This window comes from Salarias fasciatus, assembly GCF_902148845.1.
Source record: "Salarias fasciatus chromosome 7 unlocalized genomic scaffold, fSalaFa1.1 super_scaffold_4, whole genome shotgun sequence".
Classification (NCBI taxonomy): domain Eukaryota; kingdom Metazoa; phylum Chordata; class Actinopteri; order Blenniiformes; family Blenniidae; genus Salarias; species Salarias fasciatus.
The window spans coordinates 2,355,680-2,378,190 of NW_021941229.1; the positions used below are offsets into that span (position 1 = coordinate 2,355,680).

The window sequence follows — 22,511 nt, forward strand, 5'->3', positions numbered from 1 at the left end:
AAATCTAAAAAGAAGAAGAAGAACGACTGACTGGAGAAAGAACAGAGAGTCTGGTTTTGCTTTTGTTGGTCCTCTTTTAAAGTACCGTCACAGGTTTCCAACGGATTTGTCTCGTCTCCACATGCTGTTGAAAGGTTCTTGGAGCACTGAGTCAAGTGTGTGTGTGTGTCGCCACCCCTGTTGGGTCCATGTGTTCATAATGATGTCCTCAGTCTCACCTGTTTCCTGTCACTGTCCTCTTTAACCCTGTCTGCTCTGGCTGTGTCCTCGTGCACAGTGCAGGAGGACACAGCAGCTGTCAGTCAAATGAAGAAAGAATAAATCTCCCTGACTGTTCTGCAGTAGCGCATCGAGGGACGTGCAGCTGCTGAAGGAGGCGTGGACGGTGAAAGCTACGAGCATCGTCGTCGTGAACGTTTTGGAAAATCTGTGGAATCCGTTTTGCCTTTGCTGCAGATCAGTCTGCTGCTCTTTCACCTTTACTCAGATTACCACATCCAGATGAACTCTGCCAGTCTGGCTTAGAATAAAAAGGCTTTTGACAGAGAACAGAGTGAATCATTGACTTCAGTCCATACAGCAGCACCAAACCCTCCAAGCATCAGTGCAAACTCACAGAAGAAGAATGAGTCACTAAACCAATCATCAGGACAAAGAAAACAAGACAGCGGAGCAGGAGAGGCTCCACCAGACTCTTCCTCTTTCTCTGTGAAACTCTAACTTTCATTGAAACACAAGATCAGGTCTTAAGAGGTTTTCTCTTTTTGATTTTTGAATCAGTGTCTTTTAAACGCTGTTTCTCTACCCGTCCTGTAAATGTCTGCCTGCAGAGCAGGAGAGTTTCCAGACTCTGAAGCTCCTCCACTTCATTACTCAGAACCACCAAGCTTAACCACAAATATGTCTGTTATTTCCTTTGGACACCCTTTCTTCCACATGCTCTCGGCAGCCGCCCCCAGTGACTCCAGTATTCATCACCGTCTGTGCGCTACCCTCCCATATCAGTCTTCTGATACGAATCAAACCCAAACTGCTGTATTTTTATCTCCCCCAGCACAACACTGGACACAGAGTAGTGAAAAGTGTCTTTCTCTCAGACTGTGTCCTGAATGGAGACATGCTGTCTTTTCCCTCTGGAGCTCGCCGACTTCTTCAGAGTAAATATTGTCCCTGGACCACTGCAGAGCCTGTGGTATGTCCGATAACAGACGAGGATCTGAAGCCGTCCAGGCTCCACAGGTTTAAACACCCGACACTGGTGATCAATACCATGAAGCCCCATATCAGTTTCTGAGGGATTCAAAGAAAAACTTAACCTCTTCCATGCTTGTTGTTGCCATTGTCCCCGAATTTAACCTTTAGGTCCCTGAAATGAAGACTTTTATTTTGTAGTTTCAGATACAATAGTGAAGAGTTGAGGCCATGAAAACTTTAACCTGCTAAAAAATCCTTTCCTGCTGGGTTTGGCTCCAGCAGCTGCGTCTGGATGACAGCTTTCCAGTTTCCAGACATGAAGCTTCAGTCAGGACACTGCAGAAGAGACGGATCGCTCCAGACCAGGACTGCCGGTCCTCTGAGGGTCTGCAGCTCTGACCTGCCTCCACTGGAGAGAAGCTCGGCTGCAGTTACCGCTGCGAAGCGACGAGAACATCAGACAAGACGGTTTTCACCTAAAAAAATTTATTTCAACACGGCCACACCTCAGCCGAACAGCTGCAACAATGAACTCCAGACTAAAGTCAGAGACGGGAACGCGAGAGATGAACTTCTCTCCTTTGGATGAATTCGTCCACTCCTCCCCGCTGCAGGAGGAGAGCCTGGTGGAACTGGAGGGAAACGCTGGATTAACTCATAAAAACACTCTCTCTGGGCAGGTTCCTCCAGAGCGCCGGCCCCACATGAGGAGCGGCTGCCGTCCTGCCCGAGGCTCTTCAGACACGCCGCGCTCGCATCTGGAAGGAGGACAGACACAGAACCACGTTCCTCGTGTTCAGACCGGGCTTGGAAAGTCAGCTTTGCTTGGAACATCCTCCAAACAGGAACCAAAAGGCCTGACTGCTGCAGCGAGACGAATTACCGTTTATCATCATTTTAACTGCTGCATCCTGTTAAAGCTGCTGGGTTTAAAATGCTGTGGACCTCTCGGCCCTGGTTCCGGGTTTGAAGACGGACGAGGCGTGGGTACCTGAGCGGAGCAGGAGGCGCTGGACGGGGACAGGCGACCCTCACGGGGCTGAGTCCCGGACGGCGGCGCCTCGTCTCTGCTGCGGACGCTCGCCTGGGACCCGGCCGAGCCCGGAGTCCGACCCCGCCTGAGCACAGCGGGAAGACACGCTGATGCTGGCTCCACACAGCCCTGTGTGTGTGTGTGTGTGTGTGTGTGTGTGTGTGTGTGTGTGTGTGTGTGTGTGTGTGTGTGTGTGTGTGTGTGAGTGAATACCTGTGGCCGTTGGGGTGTGTGTGGAGCTTCTGCCGGCTCCAGGAGTTCTTCACACAGCTCCTGGATCCCTCCTCCACCATGGGGCTGGGGACCTCCCCGACCCCGGCGGGCTGCAGCAGGCCGGCCGCCTTCTCCTCGGCGCTCAGGACCTGGAGGAGAGCAGAGCTTTAGCCAGGCTCACCGCGAGGAGGAGGAGGAGGAGGAGGAAGAATAGCACCTACAGACACCAGCGTCTGGACCACGGCCTCGTCCTGCTCGGACCAGGGCTTGGTGGGGAAGCGGATCCTCCGAGTCAGCAGGCTGAACCACTTCTGCTTCAGCTCGAACAGCAGCGCGGCGGCCTGGAGACAGCAGCGGAGACACGGTGACCGGAGAGGACGAGGCAGGACGGCCGCCGCTCCGAGGCCAGCTTCTCTACCTCCTTATCCAGCTGGAAGACCAGGAAGTCGTCGATCGTGATTCCTGCTTGGTCCTCTGTCTCACTGTCACTGTCCTCCTGCGCTTCGTCTGAACACACCACATGGACAGAGGACAGAGTCTTCAGCAGGACATCGGAAGGTTTACTGTCGGGAAGCTCCACTCACTTCTCCAGAGCCAGGGTCTGAGCAGATGGCCCACCGGGTGAAGGTTAAGTTATCAAAGCTCGTTAGAGACATTATGTTTGGTCAGGGTAAAGAGAGCCCTGACGGGACGGCCACGTGAGACAGGGTCCCCGTCCATCTGCTGCACGTCAACACAGAACTGTCTCCAGGAGGACAGCAGGAGGGACAGGGGAGCTTTAACTGGACCCGACCAGACCGGACGCACTGAGGAGACTCCTCACAGCCGGAACCGGGTCCGTGGCTGTGAAGACGTCCAGCGGGACTTCTGGTTGAATCTTCAGAGGACAGACGCCGCTGTCTTTACAGACCATCCACCCTGCATGTGACCGGTGCCCCTCCCCCCTCCCCGGGGTATTTACCCCGCTAACATAATGCTGCATTAGCATGGGGGAAGTGTGTGTTCACGGACTTAAAAAGGAAGAGTGCAGTGTGAGCTGACTGCATCTCCTGAAGACAGATCACCACGAGAGGCTCCGGAAAGGTTCAGGTCTGCATCTGCCAATGATTCCCTCTCCTGTGGTGTACCACAAGGTTCGGTGCTGGATCCTCTGTTTTTCATTTTAGCCTTTATTTACCAGCCCTGTTCTCTCTCTATTCATTACTGCTTGGATCCATACTTAGAAAACTCTTTGCAGACGACAGACAGATATACAAACCAAGTCTGACTCTTTCAGAACCAAACCACTGCTCGACTGTCTGGAACTTTTCACACCTTAGAGACCACAACACCGAGGTGGTGGTTCAGCATCTCCAGGAGGTACATTTCTGAAGTGATGTATCAGCCAATATTCTGAGTATTAACACAAATACAGTGTGTTTATAAACCAGATAGCGACGGGCGGTCTGGAACTGGACCCTGAGGGTATTTCCAGCTCATCCCACACTTCTTGTTTACATGTGGAATATATTCCTGTTGTGTGGGTGTCCCACTCTCCATGCTTGTCAGGTTATAAAATGAGACAATTCACAGTACAGAGAAGGTTTTCATAAGACCACTCTGCTTCGATGCGGCACTGGACAGCGGCCCGGGCGGCTGAACTGCCGAGTCAGCAGGCTCTTACAGTAATTACAGCAGTACACCCTGAACCCGACCAACAAACTGATGAGATTTCTACTGCGGCAGTCGGGATTCACTTACAGTTTAAGATGTGGTCGTCCAAATGAAAATTAAAAAATGATAGAAACTCTTTGTTTGTGGTGCACTGAATCCTTTGATGTACAGTTCTGCTTTTTAAAATAACTGCTACAAATATTCAGCCTATGATGGCTTGAACTGAAGTTGCACATTAATGATGAATAAGCAGGAATCACAGCTCCGTGTGTGTGTGTGTGTGTGTGTGTGTGTGTGTGTGTGTGTGTGTGTGTGTGTGTGTGTTCACCTGCGGCCTTCTCTGCGCCTCCCTCGTGGAGGGAGAAGCCCAGCGCTTTGGGATCGCCTCCGAATATGGCGATGGTGACGGCGGTGACCACGGAGCAGCAGCGGACGCTGGCCTTCCTGTGGCCCCGCCTCATCTCGTCGTAGACCAGCCAGTCGGTGGGGAGCGCCTGGCTGGGCTTGGCGGAGCCGGGCTGCACAGCGGAAACACAGCGGATGTCAGCTCCGACGCAGAGCCAGGACATCCCAGGATGCCCTCCGCGGGGCGCCGCTCTGCTCGCCCTACCTGCTTGACCTGCACCTGGCTCAGGACGGACGTGGGGTGGAAGAGGACCTTCTTCTCGCGGCTGCTGGACAGCGTGGAGGTCTCCCGGTTGATGTGGACGAAGTTGGGGTACATGCCGGCCACCAGGGCGGCCTTCACCACGGCCCAGTTCTCCGAGTTCTGGTTCACGTCCCGGATGTTGCTGCCTCCTCGCGCCCGCACGAAGCCTGCGGCGCAGCAGCAGAAACCGCCTCGTTGTCAGTGGACAGAGTGAACGTTAACTGTGATTAATCACAGTTTGATTTATACGTTTAAAATGAAGGAAACGACTTCAGGTGTTCAGAGGAACAAAGGATGAGCAGCGGCAGCGGGGGGACTGACCGATGGCCCGGAGCTGTCCCAGCAGCTGCGTCCTCATGCCCAGGATCATGTCCATGGTGGCCTGGGACAGGAAGTTCTTTTCACAGAAGGATTTCTCCCAGCCTTCGCTGCGAGACTGCTGCCACGCCTGAAGTCACAGAGAAAAAAACAGCGTTACTGAACTTCCTACAGCCGGAGGCGAACACAGCCGCAGCGTGCCGATGCCGGACGGTACTGCAAACGTCGACGTGTGAATCTAATGTCTGGGCTGACTGCATGTAGTCATCATACAGCTCGATTATTTCCGCGTGTTGAATGAGCGAGCCAGAGCCACCGCTGTTCCACCAAGGTCGGATCTCAAGAGGAGGAAAAACCATTCAGACAGAAACGATGGTTTCTGATCACATTTTACTCAAATGAACAGGGGTGTTCAACCTGCGGCTCTGGAGCCACATGTGGCTCTTCGGTCCCTCTGTAGCGGCTCCATGAAGCCTTCACAACATGATAACATGAATAATCATTTAGCTTATTTTTATGATTCGTCACTCTTGGTTCAAAAGGGATTCAAATAGCTGAAACTAAAAGAAATGGGGAAAAAATGTTAGAACTGCTTAAAAAACCTGAAATGTCTCCAATTTCTAACATAAGAGAAATAAATATGGCAGGAAAGTAAGCATAGAAAACTCTAAAAAAGAGATAAAACAGCGAAAATTTCAAAACTGTCAATAAAGACTGCTAAAAACTGCTAAAATCAGGAACAAAAACAGGTTCAATGTAATAAAATGTTCTCTGTTCTGAACTGCAGTTTAAACTTCATGAATGCATCATAAGATCTAGTTTTCGTTTGTTCATCAAAACCAAGAATGAAGCTTCCTGAGCTGCATTCGCCTCATTTTAAAGGTTAAATGTTCTTTATGGCTCCAGAACAACTCGCCTTAAGGAAAAGTCACTGAAATGGCTCTTTTGGTCATAAAGGTTGCAGAACGCTGCTCATGAAGGTGTTAAAAAAATAATTCATTCATTCATTCATTCATTTTCCACCGCTTTATCCCTTTCGGGGTCGCGGGTGGCTGGAGCCGATCCCAGCTGCTGTGGGCGAAGGCGGGGTATACCCTGGACAGTTCGCCAGTCTGTCGCAGGGCTGACATATATAGACGAACAACCATAAAAAAATAATATCACTTTGAATCTGAGCACTGAGACCTTTAAAGTCAGTCGTTCACCCTGACACAGTGAAGCACTTTGTAACGGCGCAGAATAAATAAAGTGTCGGTTTCCCCGGGAGCTGCTGGCGACGGCGTGACCCCCACCTGGAACGCCCTCAGCAGAGCCATGTGGTCGCTGAAGGTGTTGGCGGTGAAGCGCTTGCGGCTGTGCAGGGCGCTCTGCTTGTGGGCGCCCTGGGCGGGCAGGGTGAAGGGGTCGCGGTAGGCCAGGGTGCAGGCGATGGTCAGGATGGGGTCCAGACACTTCAGCACCACGGCGCACAGCACCATCTTCCCCAGGTGAGGCTCCATGGGCAGGTCGGCCAGGTGGTAGCCCAGGTCGGTCAGGTCCTCGTGCTGGTCCATGGCATCGATCGTCTGAGGAGGGACACACACACACACACACACACACACACACACACACACACACACACACACACCTTTACAGGTGAAGGAAGCGCAGGGAGGAGAGGAAGCGGCTCAGCAGGGCTCCTCACCTTCAGCATCTGCACCGCGTTCCGCACCGAATGAGCAGGAGGAGGCTGAGGAGCTCTGGACAGGAAGTCCGCCACCGGACACCTGGAGGGGGCCAGCAGCTTGGTCTGCAGACACAGCTCCTGACACACACACACACACACACACACACACCTGTGTTAAAGCCCTGCGTGGGAGATAACCAGCTGTTCACAAGACACGGCCTTTCTCTGCTCAGTCCACGTTCAGGCAGGAGGGTGTGGCGGAGGAGGAGGAGGAGGAGGAGGAGGAGGTGGAGGAGGAGGAGGAGGAGGAGGTGGAGGTGGAGGAGTGTACCTGCAGTGGCATGCGCAGCAGCTGGGGGACCTGGAACTCCAGCATGCTGCTGAACCTGAGTCGGCTGAAGAGGCGGAAGCAGATGCCCGGCCGGCAGCGGCCCGCTCTGTGGACACACCGACAGGCGTCTTCACGGGGCAGCGGGCGGAAGCCAGGCTCGCCGTCCGCGCTCACACTCACCGTCCCGTCCTCTGCAGCGCGCTGGCTCTGGAGATCCACACCGTCTTCAGCATGGACACACGGCTCAGCGTGTCGAACGACTTCTGTAGGAGGAAAACCAGCAGGTCTCAGTTCACCGCTTCCTGTGTGTGTGTGTGTGTGTGTGTGTGTGTGTGTGTGTGTGTGGGGCGCCGCACCTCTTTGACTTTCCCTGAATCGATGACGAACACCACATCGTTGATGGTGATGCTGGTCTCAGCGATGTTGGTGGAAAGAATCTGGACATAAATACATACAAGTGTTTTTGTTCTTAAAAGTAGAAACAAGTTGGAGAGAGGGCGTGGCTGGGGGCGTGGCTGGGGGCGGGGCAGAGCGGGGCGGGGGCGGGGCTAACTCACAATCTTCCTGATGCCGGGCGGCGATGTCTTCATGGCTCTTCTCTGGTCCTGCGTTTGCATGTCGGAGTGCAGGATGAACACGCTGTACCTGAGAGACAACACAACCATCAGGCCGGGCGTTTCCATGGCAACTTCTGGGACAAAAACACTAAATCACCGGTCAAAGTACGAGCAGCTGAACATCCTGATGATCACAGGGTTGTGAGAACAACATGATCTTCAGACTTTAACGCTGAAACAGGCCGGACGGCGTCGTCCCTGCGCAGCTTCTTCAGGTCGAAGCCTCTACCTGTCAGGATGAGCGGCGAAACGCTTGTCTTCATACAGGATGCAGTCTCTCAGCGCCACGATGTCGTCGTACCCGGGGAGGAAGATCAGGACGGCACCTGAACACACACACACACACACAACACACAACCACACACACACACACACACACACCTGGTTTTAACCTGCATTCAAAAAACCCTGACACAACAAGGGATCAATATAAGTGAAGAAATACATGAGATGATGGAGACACTGGTCTATTCTTCGGTCAGAACGGGTGGCAGGTGAAGGAGATGCTGCGTATTTGAAGCTGTATCTGTGTCTTTGTTACTTTCTGTTTGTTTCTCTACTTCTTATCAGTGAAATATAATAAAGCAGAGAAAAAAAAACAAGAAAATGGGACAAAGGTGACGAAGAGGTTGGAGAAGTTGACGGTTTGAACCCCAGTGCTGACCTGCAGTTAGTTTTCTAGTGTGTGTAGTTAAGGCAAACTCCACAGGAGTGTGTGTGTGTGTGTGTGTGTGTGTGTGTGTGTGTGTGTGTGTGTGTGTGTGTGTGCGTGTCGAACCGTCGCTGGTGGTGGAGCAGATGTTGTGCAGCAGGTCCATGATGAGGTCCAGGTCCACGAACTGGTCGTCGAAGCTGCGGTGGTAGAGCTCCAGCAGCCGCTGGTCCTCGGGGCTCAGCTCGGGGCCGGCCGGCTCCAGAGGGACGTCGTCCAGGCTGCAGCCCGGCTCCAGGGGACTGCACAGGACACAGCCACCGGCGTGAAGGCGCCGATTTGAAGGCATTTACTAACACATTTAACCAATTCAGGGTGTAATATGTGTATTTTACAGGAAATGCTGAATATCTATTTTGAGAGGTTTAAATGAAGCAGCAGCAGGTCGGCGCTGCACTCACATTGCAGACTTGAGTAAATCCTCAGCGTCCGTCTGCTGGAAGTGCTGAGCGAAGTCCAGAGCCGACCTGAAACCAGAGGAGAGCTTCGGGTTCAGTTTCAGTTCAGCGGGAGCCCACAGTCTGAGCAGCCCGGCCAAAAGGTCGCTTGATAGTCTTCACTTAGACAGTCTGAGTCTTCAGTATGCGGAGCCGGACGGCGGCGGCGGCCTCCGGTTGCACATTGTGTGGTGTGTTTCGTGGCGTCCCACCATCCGTTGGAGGTCTTGATGGTGAGGTCGGCGCCCACGCTGAGCAGCTCCTCCATCTGCGGCAGGAAGCCTCGGCCTGCCGCCACCATCAGAGGCGTGATGCCCGTCTCGCTGTGAGCGTAGTCCACTAGAGGGGAGGACGCAGAGACGGCTCAGTTCAGGTCAGAGCAAGTGGAAATACATCACCCAGACATTTAGTAATCAAAAGAAACCTTTTATGCTAAATGGGTTTCGCTTTTATAACGCTGCGTGTCAGCAGAGCAGAGAGAGCGGGGAGGTGAGGAGCTCAGCGCTGTGGAGTCGTACCGCTCACGCCCTCGCTGAAGATCAGGCTGAAGATCTGAACGAAGCCCTCCTGGTCTTCATTCAGGAAGACGTGGGAGATCCAGTAGTCCATCTCCTTCTGAAGCCTCGGGTCCAGCTGCTCTGCGCTGCTCTCGCTCTGAAGCACAAACATCACACAACCGCTCACCAGGGGAGGAGGAGGTCATCCTGCTGCTTCAGGTGATGTACATGAGCATACACATGAAGATAAGTTAAAGAGAAATAGAAAAAATGAACATTTATACAACGGAGGAGAAACAAAATGAGGCTAGCAAGGGAAAAGGTAACGTGTTCACGCTACAGCAGAATGACTGGAGCTCAGGTCCAGACATTCAGAACACAACAGGAAGACAAAGAGGACTGAGTCTTCATAACGCAGAGCAGCTAAGTATCAAATGAAATCTGGAAACACGACTTTGTTTCTTTTAAAAGTGCTAAAAGCAGCTGAGCATCGTCCGTTCTGGTCTGAGGACGCCGAGTCATGATCGGATTAGAAAAGACACACACTGATACAACGGTCTGATATCCATCCAAACCCCGCCAGCCTGCTGCAGCAGACCGCAGTGAAGGCGGGGTGACTGGATGGGCAGGTGGTCTGCAGCCACCGGGGGAGGGGGGGGTCACCGGTTCACCTCAGGGGGTCAGGGGTCAGGCCTACAAACCACTGTGCCAGTGTGAGGCTGAACTATTGCTCATTGCTCCACATTTTTAAACAACAAGTCCAGTAGAATGTCTCCATTTGTTAAAGATTATTCAGGAAACTAATCATAGGCGTGATCAGAGCAGTGGCAGCACTATCTGCATTTTCAGAATATCCTGTCAGAGCCTCCTTCAAACACCCAGCTGTACCAATAAAGCGCTTCCTCTATTGGCCACTAGGTGGCAGTGCAGCGACTCTAACTACAACTACGGGTGAGTAAAAACAGTAAAACTGTGGTGTGTGTGTGTGTGTGTGTGTACCAGGTTCTTTCCCTGCGTACAGCCGCCGTCCTGCAGCAGGCCTGCAGTCAGCATGTGTGTCCTGTGAATGTCTCCAATGGAGCATCTGTCCACCGCCTCACAGCACTCGGTCAAACGCTTCTGCTGCCGGTCCTCTGAGGAGGAGGAGGGAGACAGACGGGGTGAGACGACGGTCAAAGGTCAACCGAGCAGAGCTTCCTGTGGCTGCACTGACTGCTATCCTTGGTGTTGAAGCCCGTCATCTTCAGAATGTCCTCCAGGAAGAGTTCCTTCACCTCAAACTGCCGTCCTTTGACTGCAGAGACGCAGAAGAATCGGTTCGCTCTGAAAATCCAGACTGGACTTCTGGACGGTTCCCACGCCTGGGGCGCGGGACTTACGGTAGATCACCGGGCAGGAGCCGAAGTACTGCGTGAACAGGCTCACGTCCAGGGCGGCGCTGGACAGGATCAGTCTCAGCGAGGGCGTCTTCGGGAGAACGTCCCGCATCTTGGTCAGCAGGAAGTCGGTCAGCCCGTCACGCTCGTGTACTTCGTCCTGGGGGAGGGGGAGGGGCAGAGGGGGTGAGAGCTGGAAATCCAGTTTAGTTTGAGTGGTTTAACTGCTTCCACCAGAGGTTTACTGGCTTCTTCAGAAAGAATAACTTGCGTTCATTTGAAGGCACGTTCTCAGATTCAGCTGCAGAGATGTTGAGAGTAAATTAGACCTAATAGCAAACCTCAATGAGAGAGGAGGAGAGAGCAGCAGGAGCACGGCCTCTTCGGCCTTCATAAAGCTGATTTCAGCTGAATACCCAGACTGGCACTCACCACAATGACATGAGTGACAGACGTCAGGATGTTATCTCCAGACATCAGGCTCCTCAGAAACACGCCGCTGGTGCAGAAGGTCAGCAGAGTCTTCGGAGACACCCTGAAATCACGCAAAGTCAGAAGATGTGAGCTGATTTGCAAATAGCACACAGAAGCCAAACGCTGGCAGCAATCATGTGTGAGTGGGGGCTTGGCGCAGGGCGGGGCGGGTCACCTGCTCTCCAGCCGGATGTGGTAGGCCACGGTCTGGCCCAGACTCTCCCCCCGCTCGGCCGCCACCCTCTCGGCCACGGCGATGGCCGCCAGACGTCGGGGCTGAGTGCAGAAGATCCGGCAGGCCTCTCCTCTCCTGCTGCAGTCATCCAGCAGGAACTGTGGGATCTGAACACACGGTCACACTCCAGCACTCACTACACATCTGGAGCACAAACAGCTGCTAACAGAGAGAGAGATCAACACATGCGCTGCATCCAGAGCTCTCATGACAGTTTTCATTATCATAGCTGTATAATTTCAGTTCGTGGTGAGACAATATTAAAGAAAAACGATAACCTCACTTACTTCATCAGATTATTTAATGTATTAAATGAATAAGAAGGTATTTCGATGAGCACCCACCTGTGTGGTCTTCCCCGAGCCCGTCTCGCCCACCACCAGCACCACCCTGTTGTCTCTGATCAGCTGCACGATGTCCTCCTGGTGTTCGAACACGGGGAGGGAGCGGCGGAAGCCGTCCAGCGCTGACGGCGTCCTCTGCAGCGGCACCATGGGAAGACCGCTGTTCAGGCGCTTGCTGATCCTGTCAACGTCACTAAAGCTGTCTGGAGAGACGATCATTATCAGCGACGCCCTGTTCGTCTCACACGTTCCCTGAACTGAGCAGGTCTGGTCGTCACCGTGCTCGGCAGGCAGAGACGATCTCTTGCTGCTGAGCTGCATGTCGGAGCGCTCCCTCTTGCTGATGGGAAACCTCTGAAGCAGGCTGCGGATGGCGACCAAGGAATTGTGGGAGATGTCGAAAGACAAGGTGGGCTTAGCTTTATCCGAGCCATCCTTCTTCTTGATGGTGAGGAATCGACTCGAGCCTTTCCTGGAAAACGAAACAATGGAACAGCAGAGAGTTTGACTGAAAGAGTTCAATCACCGTCTTCTTCTTTAACTTCAAATGTCATCAATAGGACAGATACAGGAAGGCCTGTTTTGAAGCTTTTACCCTTTGCTCTTGGAGATGTAGCCCAGCGACCGAGCCATCTCGTGAATGAAGGCCCTCTCAGTGCTGGTTAGAGAAGAAGGAAACTCCAATTCTGTCCAGGAAGAGAAAGAAAACCAGGAGATGAACCCACTGTAACCCACTCGAACATCAGCAGTGTTCGTCGTGTTTACCTTTCTCATCACTGAAGCGAAACGTCTCCAGAGAGCGGGTCACTGCGATCTTCACTTCTTCACCAATGTGGATGTTCTTGAGGCCTTTGGAGCCCCGGGATGGGCGCGCCTGGCTCCTGGCCTCTTTCTTGGAAGCTGCACGTGTGTTTGACATGATGCACTGCAACACAGGAACCCTGCATCTCATCACACGTATCCGTTTCATACAGCGTCCTGATGGAAAACACTGCTGGGCTACGCTGTCTACGCTTCACACTTTCCTGAAACACATTTAAGATGCGTGTACAAGTTTGAAAGCAGTGGTCAGTGGGCATCACTACAGGGGTGAATAATATCATCAGCAAATTTACCCTCCATGAAAAGTTTTTAACTTTTATACCAACTGGTGAAAGCAAAATAATAAATAGTATCGTTAAGAGGTATTCAACCAAAGGGAGGCTCCAGTTTCCCCAAATCTGCTTGTTTCCAGAAAAATGTCTTGTTGTGATGAACACAGCCTCGAACAAAAACACTGAGAGAAAAGTCATGATGAGCAATGAAACTCAATCTGATGTGCATAACGCACCCAGCACTTCTCCCACAATCACTTTTACAGTGGTTTGACCTTTGACCTTTGCCTGGAGGAGGTGATCTGGAGTGAGAAGAGTCTATGGCCTTAGAGGCAAGAGAAAGAGCTTTACTTTACTCTGAAACGCACATTTCAAAGCAACATAATTGCTTTAAGCACTTTTATCATAAATCATATCATTACATACTGCAGGTTTATCAATATATAAAATATTAGATAGTTTAAACCTGTTAATATTGTGCTGTGTTCAGGTGTAAACAGACTGTGGGAAATCAGAGGACTCGTTCTTCAGCCTGGAGCTTCAGCCGCAGTGGAAGCGGGTCCCGCGGTGTTGTTAGCCGTGTGTACCTCCAGGAGTTTCTGCTCTGCTTCAGGAGCGGCTGTAAGTTTCATTTCACTGAAAATGATGGAGCTGGGACCGAGCGGGACGAGCCGCCGCTCCCTGCTAGCTAAACTCCCCGGCCGCGCTGGAAGTTACCTGCCGCCGCGGCGCCGGCTCGACCGGCGGGCTGCTCGCTCTCCGGCGACGAGTCCCGGCACGAAGACGGCTCCTTCCCGGACGGTGGACGAGGGGCTGCGGTGCGAAACGGCGCTAAACCTCTGGGTGGCGTTCTCCTCCAGGATCCCTGCACCGGCTGCTCTTCTTCTTCGCCGTGTTGACGGTCCTCGCGGGTCTGACGCTCTGGCGCCACCTGGCGTCCAGAGGGGGAATCGCACCAAACCGTGGAGACGGAGTTGATCCATTCTGATCCAGGGGCAAATCAGGTTCCACATATTTCACAATATAGCATCTATTCTGAAGGAACAATGGTAAATTGAAGAAAAATGACTACAAAAAGGGAAAACACTATTTCACTGTGTATGAGTCACACTGCATTCAACCAGAAACACCGTTCACAAACCAATCACTCAAGAAAGTGGAGTTGACAAGGTATTCTGTAATGCACCTTTATTATGCAGGTTAGTTGTGAAAAAATAGACTAATATTCACATTTAAAGACCCAACAAAACCAGAACACATGAAATCACTGTCTGTACATCTTCACCAAAACCCTCAGTGACAAACAGCACGAGCAAGATCTGACGTTCAGGTTCAGTCTCTCAGGCCTGTGGCCTCCGCTCAGGAAGTGTGAGCGCTGCGCTCGCTGCTGAAACACGTCCGGCGAACCAGTGGCTGCAAATCTCCAGTCAGGCTGATGTGGCCCTCTGAGGGATTCTCCTGTAAAAACATCCTTTCCTGCTCACAGCATTTAAAAGCGTGGTCCAGCGTCGTGGTGCGTCGCCCGGGTCTCACCCATGCTCCTGCTTTCACAGCAGCTGAGTGGTGGGAGGTAAAAAAAGAAAAACGTCGAGGGGCAGACGTTCTGCGGAGCAGCTCCAGGGAGACGGGGCGCAGTTAGCTGAGGCTCGTTTTAAGGCAACACAGATCTCTTCTATCACATGACACAGAGCAACAGAGTGATTCTGTTTCTTCAACACGTACGCTGGAGTGCGCTCAGAGTAGCGAGTGCACAGACTCGTATGTGGAAATGTAAATGTGTGTGCGTGTCTACAAAGACCGGTGACTGTCTGTCTTCACCTCCACGTCATTCGGGCCTCTCAGCTGGCTCTCTCAATACGCCACGCTGTCGTTTTATGAGTCTGTAGAGTTCAGGAGTCACAGTGCTGAACGAAAAGACTCTCAGCCTGTCAGTCGAGATGCAGGGTGAATTACACCCATGGTGTGAAGACTGGTGAGCAGCTGAGGACCACCTGAGGTGAAGACTCACAGTTACTGCTTCTCGTAGGGATGCACACTAACAGGAGGCGTACAAACGGTGACACAACTGTAACGGCGCCTCTTCACATTCACACACGAGCCAGGAGCCTCGGAAAACCCGCAGCGTCATCAGCTTCTGCACTCAAACATCGAGGAATTTTATTCTAGCAGTCCGGGACATCCTTCCTGCTCCGTAACGCTGACTGACGGACATTCAGCTGCAGCGGTGAATTCACAGAGACCTCACGTTTCCACCTTCCCCAGTGAATTCATTTCATTCCACATTCTTCACTTCTGACTAAAATCAAATGGACCGCCGGTTTAAAAGGGAGTCAATCAATGTGCGGCAGCGGAGCCAATGAAACTGTTAAAAAGCTGACATCCAACACATCGAATCAGGGCTTCGAAGCCCCGCAGGCCGGCACACTTCCCCACTGGGTTCTGTTCAGCAGGAACAGAGCTGATCACCAGCAGGCTTCTCTACAACCCGCCTTATGATGGCTTCTGTCTCTGACGGTGATCTCTGTTCTGCTCTAAATTTTGCCATCTTAAAATCAAAGACATGTTAAAGTGTTTTTTTCAGTTTTCAGTGTCACTATGAACACACTTAAAATCAGTTTTTATTCCACGTGTCTGTCCTACCGACTGAGACCTCAGTAACTCTGGATTCAGAAGCGGAAACGACTCCTTCCTGGAGCGGACCGGCGGCTTCCCCACTCCCGACGTGTGTCTCCGAAAGCCCTCACGAGGCTGGGGAGGCGCCGCCGGCTCGCTCAGTAGTCGAAACACTTCATGATGGCTTCTCTGTCAAACTTGAAGTTGAGGAAGGTTTTGGAGGACAGCAGGTGCTCGCCGCTCTGCTGGCCGCCGGAGCTGCCGGGGTTCACGTCTGTGAAGAGAGAGGAGCAGGGCGTCTGTGTGAGGACGGTCAGGTCAGGAGGAGGTCAGGAGGAGGTCAGGAAGAGGTCAGGAAGAGGTCAGCTGAGCATTCTGAGGAAGCACACCTCTGTCGAAGCTGTCCTGGAGTCTTCTGGGGTGAAGCCTCTTATCTTCCTTCTGTGAAGACAGTGGGAGAAACAGTTTGTTGTAACTGTCCTCGGTCGGAGGGAAGCTGGAAGCGACGGTTTGTCTCGTACGTAGACGGCTTTCATCTGATGGCCGCCGGCTCCGTTGTCAGCGGCTCCTTTCCTCACGTACGGCGAGTCCTGACCTTTCTTCCCATTGCCCTTCAGGTTTGGCTTCTACAAAAGGAAAAAGGAAGAAGTGGTGAAGTGTCTGTGTTTGTAGCAGACTGGGATGTTTCTCTGCTGCGGTTCATGACGTTTAGCTCTGCAGTTAAAAGCATCAGTGCAGAGCAGCATCTTGTAGCTGCGCTCTCTATTAGAGGCTGTGAGATCCAGATAAATCCTCAGATGTGTGACAGTCCTGACCTGGTTCACTTCATACTGGCTCAGCTGGCCCACAGGCTTCTGCTTGTTCTTCCAGCCCTCTGCAGGAAGTGATTCCACGCCAGCGAGGTGGCGAGATTTAGACCTACGAGCCAGAAGAGGAACACCGAGATCATTTTAATTTTTAAAATAAAATCACAAATCTCAATTTTACTGTCATTTTTTAATCTGTGGGAGAGATTTTTTGCTCTGGCTGATCCTGGACCGGCTGCTCACCAAACGCCGTCCGAGGCTTTGGCCGGAGTGTTGCTGTTGCTCGCCGAGTCCTCGTCGCTGTCTGGAGACTCTCCCTTCAGCTTGCTGATCCACTCCCGCAGCGGTCTGAGCAGAGAACACAGAGTCAGCCTGCAGAAACACTTCTCTCACCTGCAGCTGCCCTGTTGGCACAACACTGCCCTCTACTGGACGGACCGACTGACTCTACACATCATCTGCTGGTGGAAACTTGTACTGCAGGTCTAAACAGATGTATTACACTGGTAGGCTAGTTCCCTACAGGAACTAATTTCATTACTTTGGGTGGAAAAAGTCGGAATATTATGACTTGACAGAACTGAGGAAGAACAGAATATTCGGTTATCGTGTGTGTCTTCATCATGAAATGCCAGATACATCTGCTCTCCACACACCTGATGAAGGGAATGGCCATGAAAAACCTGTTGGGGGCCAGACCCAGCTTGGACTTGGGGGTCATGTCATTCCTGTGACAGGGCAGCTTCTCGATAGGAAACCATTCAATGTTCTGGAGGAAAAAACAAAAAGAACACAGATTTGAGACATTTCCACCAGTGACACAAAGCACCGGACGGGAAAAGAAGGGTCGCCCACCCTGATCTCCTTCCTGGTCTTGGGGTAGAACTTGGTGTCTTTGGACACCCCCGGGATGATGTAGAGCCGCACCAGCTGGTCTGTGATCTTCTGCTCGATGTAGCGGTCTTTACTGATGCGGTTCTTGATGTCGAAGCCCGTCTCCTCCAACACCTGGACAGACAGCCGACCAGCTGAGGCCTGAAGCTGCTGCTCCCCGTTCAGACTCAACAATACAGCCCGGAACGCTCCGTTTCACTGAGAGCTTCAGGCTTTACTGAGGGACAGTTTGACTTATTTAAGCTTTTTGTGGGGAAAAATTACAAACAGTGTTTGTGCCAATCTCCACAATTGTGTATTTGTAGGGATTGTGGGAGATTATCTGTTGAAAACCAATTACACACGTATGAAAATCATCACACGTCTTGATTATTTATAGGTACTGTAAAACTGTAAGAAGTCATTCTGCTGCTGTAACGGCCCACAACAGTCAGTGTTTACCACGAACGCCACGTGGTTTGGGGCTCACCTCCCGAACCGCACAGTCGTACGGCGCCTCGTCCTCGTTGACCTTCCCCTTCGGGAAGCCCCAGCCCGACTTGGCCAGATATCCCTGAACGAGCAGCACCTGGGCGGAGAAAGAGGCGGCGGTCAGGAGACGGAGCAACGAGGTTAACTTTCCCATTTATTACTTTTGAGCTCTAAATGATTGAAATATGTTTGGTCTAAAGGGTAAACCGTGCACTCACGTTTTCCAGCGTTTCGTCCAGAATGATGGCGCCGTGCGTGGGAACTCCCATCTTGTACTCTTTCCACTGCTCCAGGACCTTCTGCACGTCTTCTCCATGAGGCAGCAGGAACGGACAATGCTGGAAGAGTTTGCAGCTGTCAAGGAGCAGAACATCTGGACGGAGCGCCAGCGCAGCTCGCCGGGGGGAGAGGTCATTTTATGGAAGGATATCAGCTTTGGCGAAGTCTCGGATCCCGCAGTGAGGCGCCCCCGGGGTGTTCTGCATGCAGAAGTCCAGGTAGAACCAGTGGGCCAGCTCGATCTGGAAGCACACCCGGATGGCGTTGTCCCGCTCCTCACTGGGGATGTGCAGGATGAAGCGGCTGAAGGGACACAAGACAGAGGACTGGCTGAGGAACACTGCTCAGAGACTTTCAATCAGCCGATGTATTCACGCTCATCGTTCGATCCAGCGGCTGAGACGTGGTTCAGGATCACCGGATGCGGTCTATATAAGACCGGGGTATCAGAGACATCTGCCCGCCAGAGAAAGGGCAGAGATCCTCAGCACCGCCTCAGGCAGGCTGACCTTATCGGAGACAGCACAGTCCCCTGCTCCAGCACCGCTGCTGATCATGGGTCAGATATATATGTGCTTTATGCAGAGACTTTAAATGCACAATTACAACTGTTCCAATCAGTCTCACACAAACAGCACACAAGACAATGTTCAAATATTGTGTTTGTCTTATTTTCTAAATAGTGCCGTGTTGCATATTCTGTATTTACTGTTTATTTATACTATTTTGGATATATATCTGAAATTGTGTACTATCTTCATTGTGTATCTACTGTAAGTACACGTTGAACGTACACATTAATATTTTATACAGTATTCTACAATGTGTACATACAGTCTATCGACTGTTCATTTTTGGGTGCTACCCTCCGATGCCACTGCCACGTCTGAAATTCAGAATAGAAAACACAATAATAAAGGGATTTCTTTCAGTGAGCACCACACAGAGAAAGTAAAAGAGAAGGAATCCTCGTGAAGAGAGTATCGGTGGTTTACAGCGCAGGATGCGGCTCACATCCCTCCTCCACCCGGTGTTCCATATCAACCTGTGACCATTTTAACTGGTGACCGAACGCCCCGAGCGTCCGTTGTTACTGCTAGCAACAGCAGATGCGGGAAGACCCGACTGAAGCCTATAGCTGTCCTGGTGAACGCCTTTCCACAAACTGTACAATAAAGTTTCAAAGCGTGTTACCTTTTGTGACTGTTTATCCTTGTTTGATGAACTTGTTACAGGTCGTGACTGTCACCCAGCTGCTTCTGCTGCTGCGTGCGCTCATATTAGCATGATCGAAACGGAGTAGTGTCGGGGTCCTGACACGTCACCGAGGGGGCGGGGCCACACCTCGGTCACAACTTGACACGGAGGGTGCAGGCAGACAGTCACAAGTCATTATAAGCTGGTGTTATTGGCCTGGAATGGCTACAGTACTCATGTACATACTGCCTCTTTCAATAAACATCACTGTGATCCATATTTATTGTCAGTCGCTTGATTACTGAGCAGTGTGAGCATTGTTTATAGCTGCGAAGCTAGCTAGCTGCGGGATCCCGTTACGTCACCAAATGGGCGGGGCCACACCTCGGTCACAACATGACACAGAGGGTGCAGGGAGACAGTCACAAGCCATTATAAGCTGGTATTATTGGCCTGGTATTTCAACAGCACTCATGTACACACTGCTTCTTTCGATAAACATCACTGTGACCCATATCCATTGTCATTCCTTTGACTGTTGAGCAGTTTAAGCACTTGTTTGTAGCTACAAAGCTAGCTAGCATCGGGATCCCGTGACGTCACTGAGGGGGCGGGGCCACACCTCGGTCACATCTTGACATGGAGTGTGCAGACAGTCACATCTGCCCTGAAGCTGGATCAACCTGTGACTGCTGTCAGTGTGGGGATCTGTTAGTAGCTGTCACCTAAAGAGAAACGGCCCAAAGGCTGAAGAACGTTCTGGTCAGTAAATGGTGACGGAAATAATTCATCAAATGTCTTTATTTCGTAGTTTGATCCCCCCCTAGATGACCTGTCCAACATCTGCTGCAGATGTGGGGAGAGTGACGTTTTAAGGGGTCCTATGGCTGACTGGGCGTGTAAAGTCGATTACAACTATTTGAAATGTATGACTCGAACTGTATGTATTTCTCTCCTGAGGCTGAATGCTGAAATTGCAGCAAATGGTGTCACTGCCCCTGTGTTGGGGAACCTCACGCAGGACTGGACTTCTGTCCTGTGTTATTTCATATTTCAGTCTTTTTTTATTTCTTTTTTCATTTTGTCAGTCCTGTCCTTATCCCCTCACCCAGACCAGAATGGCAGAAAGTCACCCTCTCTGAGCTTGGTTCTGTAAAGGTTTCTTCCTGTAAAAAGGGAGTCTTTCCTTTCCAGAGTCACCTATGTTTGCACATGTGGATCTGTTGGGTTTTTTGTCTATAACAGTGCCAATACATTTTTTGGTGTGAATACACTTTCTTTTTTGAACAACATTGTGCTGTATGATATTTGTGGGTGTTACATCGACCAACATGATGTCTTGTTACTTCGACATGACTTCCCATTGACGCTGGATTTAACACAGTGGTTCTCACAGGGTAATTTTACCCCTGGGTGTACAATGGTATGCCAGTGGCAATAAAACTAGCAACAAGTCAAAATACATTTATTAAATAAAACTGAAACAAACTATGAATGTAATTTCATTGACTGAATTTCATAGCAAGTAAGTGCTTCCACAAATTCAGAGCTTCCTCCCATACCATGATGGCTTGACCCCACCTGGCACATTCCACATGTTCATAATTAGGTTCATGAATCCTGATGGTTCTCTGTTATCATCCAAACAGGGCACTTTAAGTTGATGATTACTTTCTATGTGTAGAAATCATTTTTTAATCTAATTGAATCACTTAAAGTTTTATTTGTATCTTTTTTTCTGAAGAGTTCAAGAAACACCTCTTCAAATGATTGATATTTTGCACTGTTATAAAATTTTATAAGTCAGAAACTGATGACATAGTGCAGTATATCTCTTTTGTTCAACCAATAATGCACAGGTCTAATCAGGGGGTGCTTGAATGAATGAATTGTTCACAGGGGGTACATGACAGAATACAGTCTGAGAACCACTTATCTAACAGATCCCCACACTGACAGCAGTCACAGGTTGATCCAGCTTCAGGGCAGATGTGACTGTCTGCACACTCCATGTCAAGATGTGACCGAGGTGTGGCCCCGCCCCCTCAGTGACGTCACGGGATCCCGATGCTAGCTAGCTTTGTAGCTACAAACAAGTGCTTAAACTGCTCAACAGTCAAAGGAATGACAATGGATATGGGTCACAGTGATGTTTATCGAAAGAAGCAGTGTGTACATGAGTGCTGTTGAAATACCAGGCCAATAATACCAGCTTATAATGGCTTGTGACTGTCTCCCTGCACCCTCTGTGTCATGTTGTGACCGAGGTGTGGCCCCGCCCATTTGGTGACGTAACGGGATCCCGCAGCTAGCTAGCTTCGCAGCTATAAACAATGCTCACACTGCTCAGTAATCAAGCGACTGACAATAAATATGGATCACAGTGATGTTTATTGAAAGAGGCAGTATGTACATGAGTACTGTAGCCATTCCAGGCCAATAACACCAGCTTATAATGACTTGTGACTGTCTGCCTGCACCCTCCGTGTCAAGTTGTGACCGAGGTGTGGCCCCGCCCCCTCGGTGACGTGTCAGGACCCCGACACTACTCCGTTTCGATCATGCTAATATGAGCGCACGCAGCAGCAGAAGCAGCTGGGTGACAGTCACGACCTGTAACAAGTTCATCAAACAAGGATAAACAGTCACAAAAGGTAACACGCTTTGAAACTTTATTGTACAGTTTGTGGAAAGGCGTTCACCAGGACAGCTATAGGCTTCAGTCGGGTCTTCCCGCATCTGCTGTTGCTAGCAGTAACAACGGACGCTCGGGGCGTTCGGTCACCAGTTAAAATGGTCACAGGTTGATATGGAACACCGGACCACAAGCCGGGTTCAGAGGAGGAGAAGCAGAGGATCGGTTCTGCGGGGTTCTGCGGGGTTCTGCGGGGTTCTGCGGGGTTCTGCGTCCTCCCTCCTACCTGCAGAGGTCGTCCAGCACGCTGGAGGGGATCTCCACTCTTTTTGTTTCCATGTTGCTTGAAAACATCCCGACTCTCCGCGACTCCCACAGCCATCAGAGCCCAAACAGACCGCCTACGTCCCGGGCTCCCGTCGTGACTTCAGCCGGGAGGAGCTCCGCACTCAGACCTGCCACGGGAAAGCCACTTTTATCCCACAAACACTGACACAATTAACCGCGAACTACAGACGCACAACCGACCAGGAACTGGAGAGCGAAGTGTTGTTTGTGCTGCGTTCACGTCCCACGGGAGATATCAAGATAAGCCAATAAAAATGGTTTAAGCCACATGTAAGAGCTAAATATACTGTGGCTCATTGATTATGTCTGAGTTTCTGTAAATTTTAGTGGCATTTCCGCCTTAATTAAAAGCTACTCTTAAAACTTGTTTTTAGTGACCGCTGTGTGCATCGTCGGTCGTTGTAAATACGACATTTTTGTACAAT

General features: G+C 51.1%; 2 protein-coding genes across 4 annotated transcripts; both read right to left on the bottom strand.

Moving 5' to 3' along the window:
* Nucleotides 1-1,669: 1,669 nt before the first annotated feature.
* ythdc2 (YTH domain containing 2) lies at nucleotides 1,670-13,723 on the bottom strand. 3 transcript variants are annotated; one of them, XM_030085446.1, is made up of 29 exons: nucleotides 13,561-13,723; nucleotides 12,515-12,674; nucleotides 12,345-12,435; nucleotides 12,028-12,221; nucleotides 11,750-11,952; nucleotides 11,346-11,512; nucleotides 11,129-11,231; nucleotides 10,700-10,856; nucleotides 10,534-10,614; nucleotides 10,320-10,453; nucleotides 9,342-9,477; nucleotides 9,036-9,162; nucleotides 8,788-8,853; nucleotides 8,453-8,628; nucleotides 7,904-8,000; nucleotides 7,615-7,702; nucleotides 7,414-7,494; nucleotides 7,238-7,320; nucleotides 7,058-7,163; nucleotides 6,745-6,864; nucleotides 6,353-6,625; nucleotides 5,064-5,190; nucleotides 4,704-4,909; nucleotides 4,422-4,611; nucleotides 2,859-2,947; nucleotides 2,662-2,781; nucleotides 2,441-2,589; nucleotides 2,186-2,312; nucleotides 1,670-1,952 (listed from the first exon to the last, which is right to left on the bottom strand). In XM_030085446.1, the coding sequence occupies exons 2-29, from the start codon at nucleotides 12,666-12,668 to the stop codon at nucleotides 1,932-1,934; spliced, it is 3,666 nt and encodes a 1,221-aa protein (XP_029941306.1). In that variant the 5' UTR covers nucleotides 12,669-12,674; nucleotides 13,561-13,723; the 3' UTR covers nucleotides 1,670-1,931. The 3 variants fall into 3 exon arrangements, with proteins under 3 accessions (XP_029941306.1, XP_029941304.1, XP_029941305.1); XM_030085444.1 differs by having other exon boundaries at nucleotides 2,078-2,312; XM_030085445.1 differs by having other exon boundaries at nucleotides 2,078-2,312; nucleotides 12,515-12,690.
* A 293-nt stretch (nucleotides 13,724-14,016) lies between these two features.
* dcp2 (decapping mRNA 2) lies at nucleotides 14,017-22,309 on the bottom strand. The gene is made up of 11 exons (XM_030085520.1): nucleotides 22,025-22,309; nucleotides 18,058-18,209; nucleotides 17,846-17,973; nucleotides 17,626-17,724; nucleotides 17,118-17,270; nucleotides 16,919-17,031; nucleotides 16,506-16,610; nucleotides 16,272-16,374; nucleotides 15,978-16,082; nucleotides 15,846-15,897; nucleotides 14,017-15,730 (listed from the first exon to the last, which is right to left on the bottom strand). The coding sequence occupies exons 1-11, from the start codon at nucleotides 22,090-22,092 to the stop codon at nucleotides 15,615-15,617; spliced, it is 1,194 nt and encodes a 397-aa protein (XP_029941380.1). The 5' UTR covers nucleotides 22,093-22,309; the 3' UTR covers nucleotides 14,017-15,614.
* Between the last annotated feature and the right edge of the window lie 202 nt (nucleotides 22,310-22,511).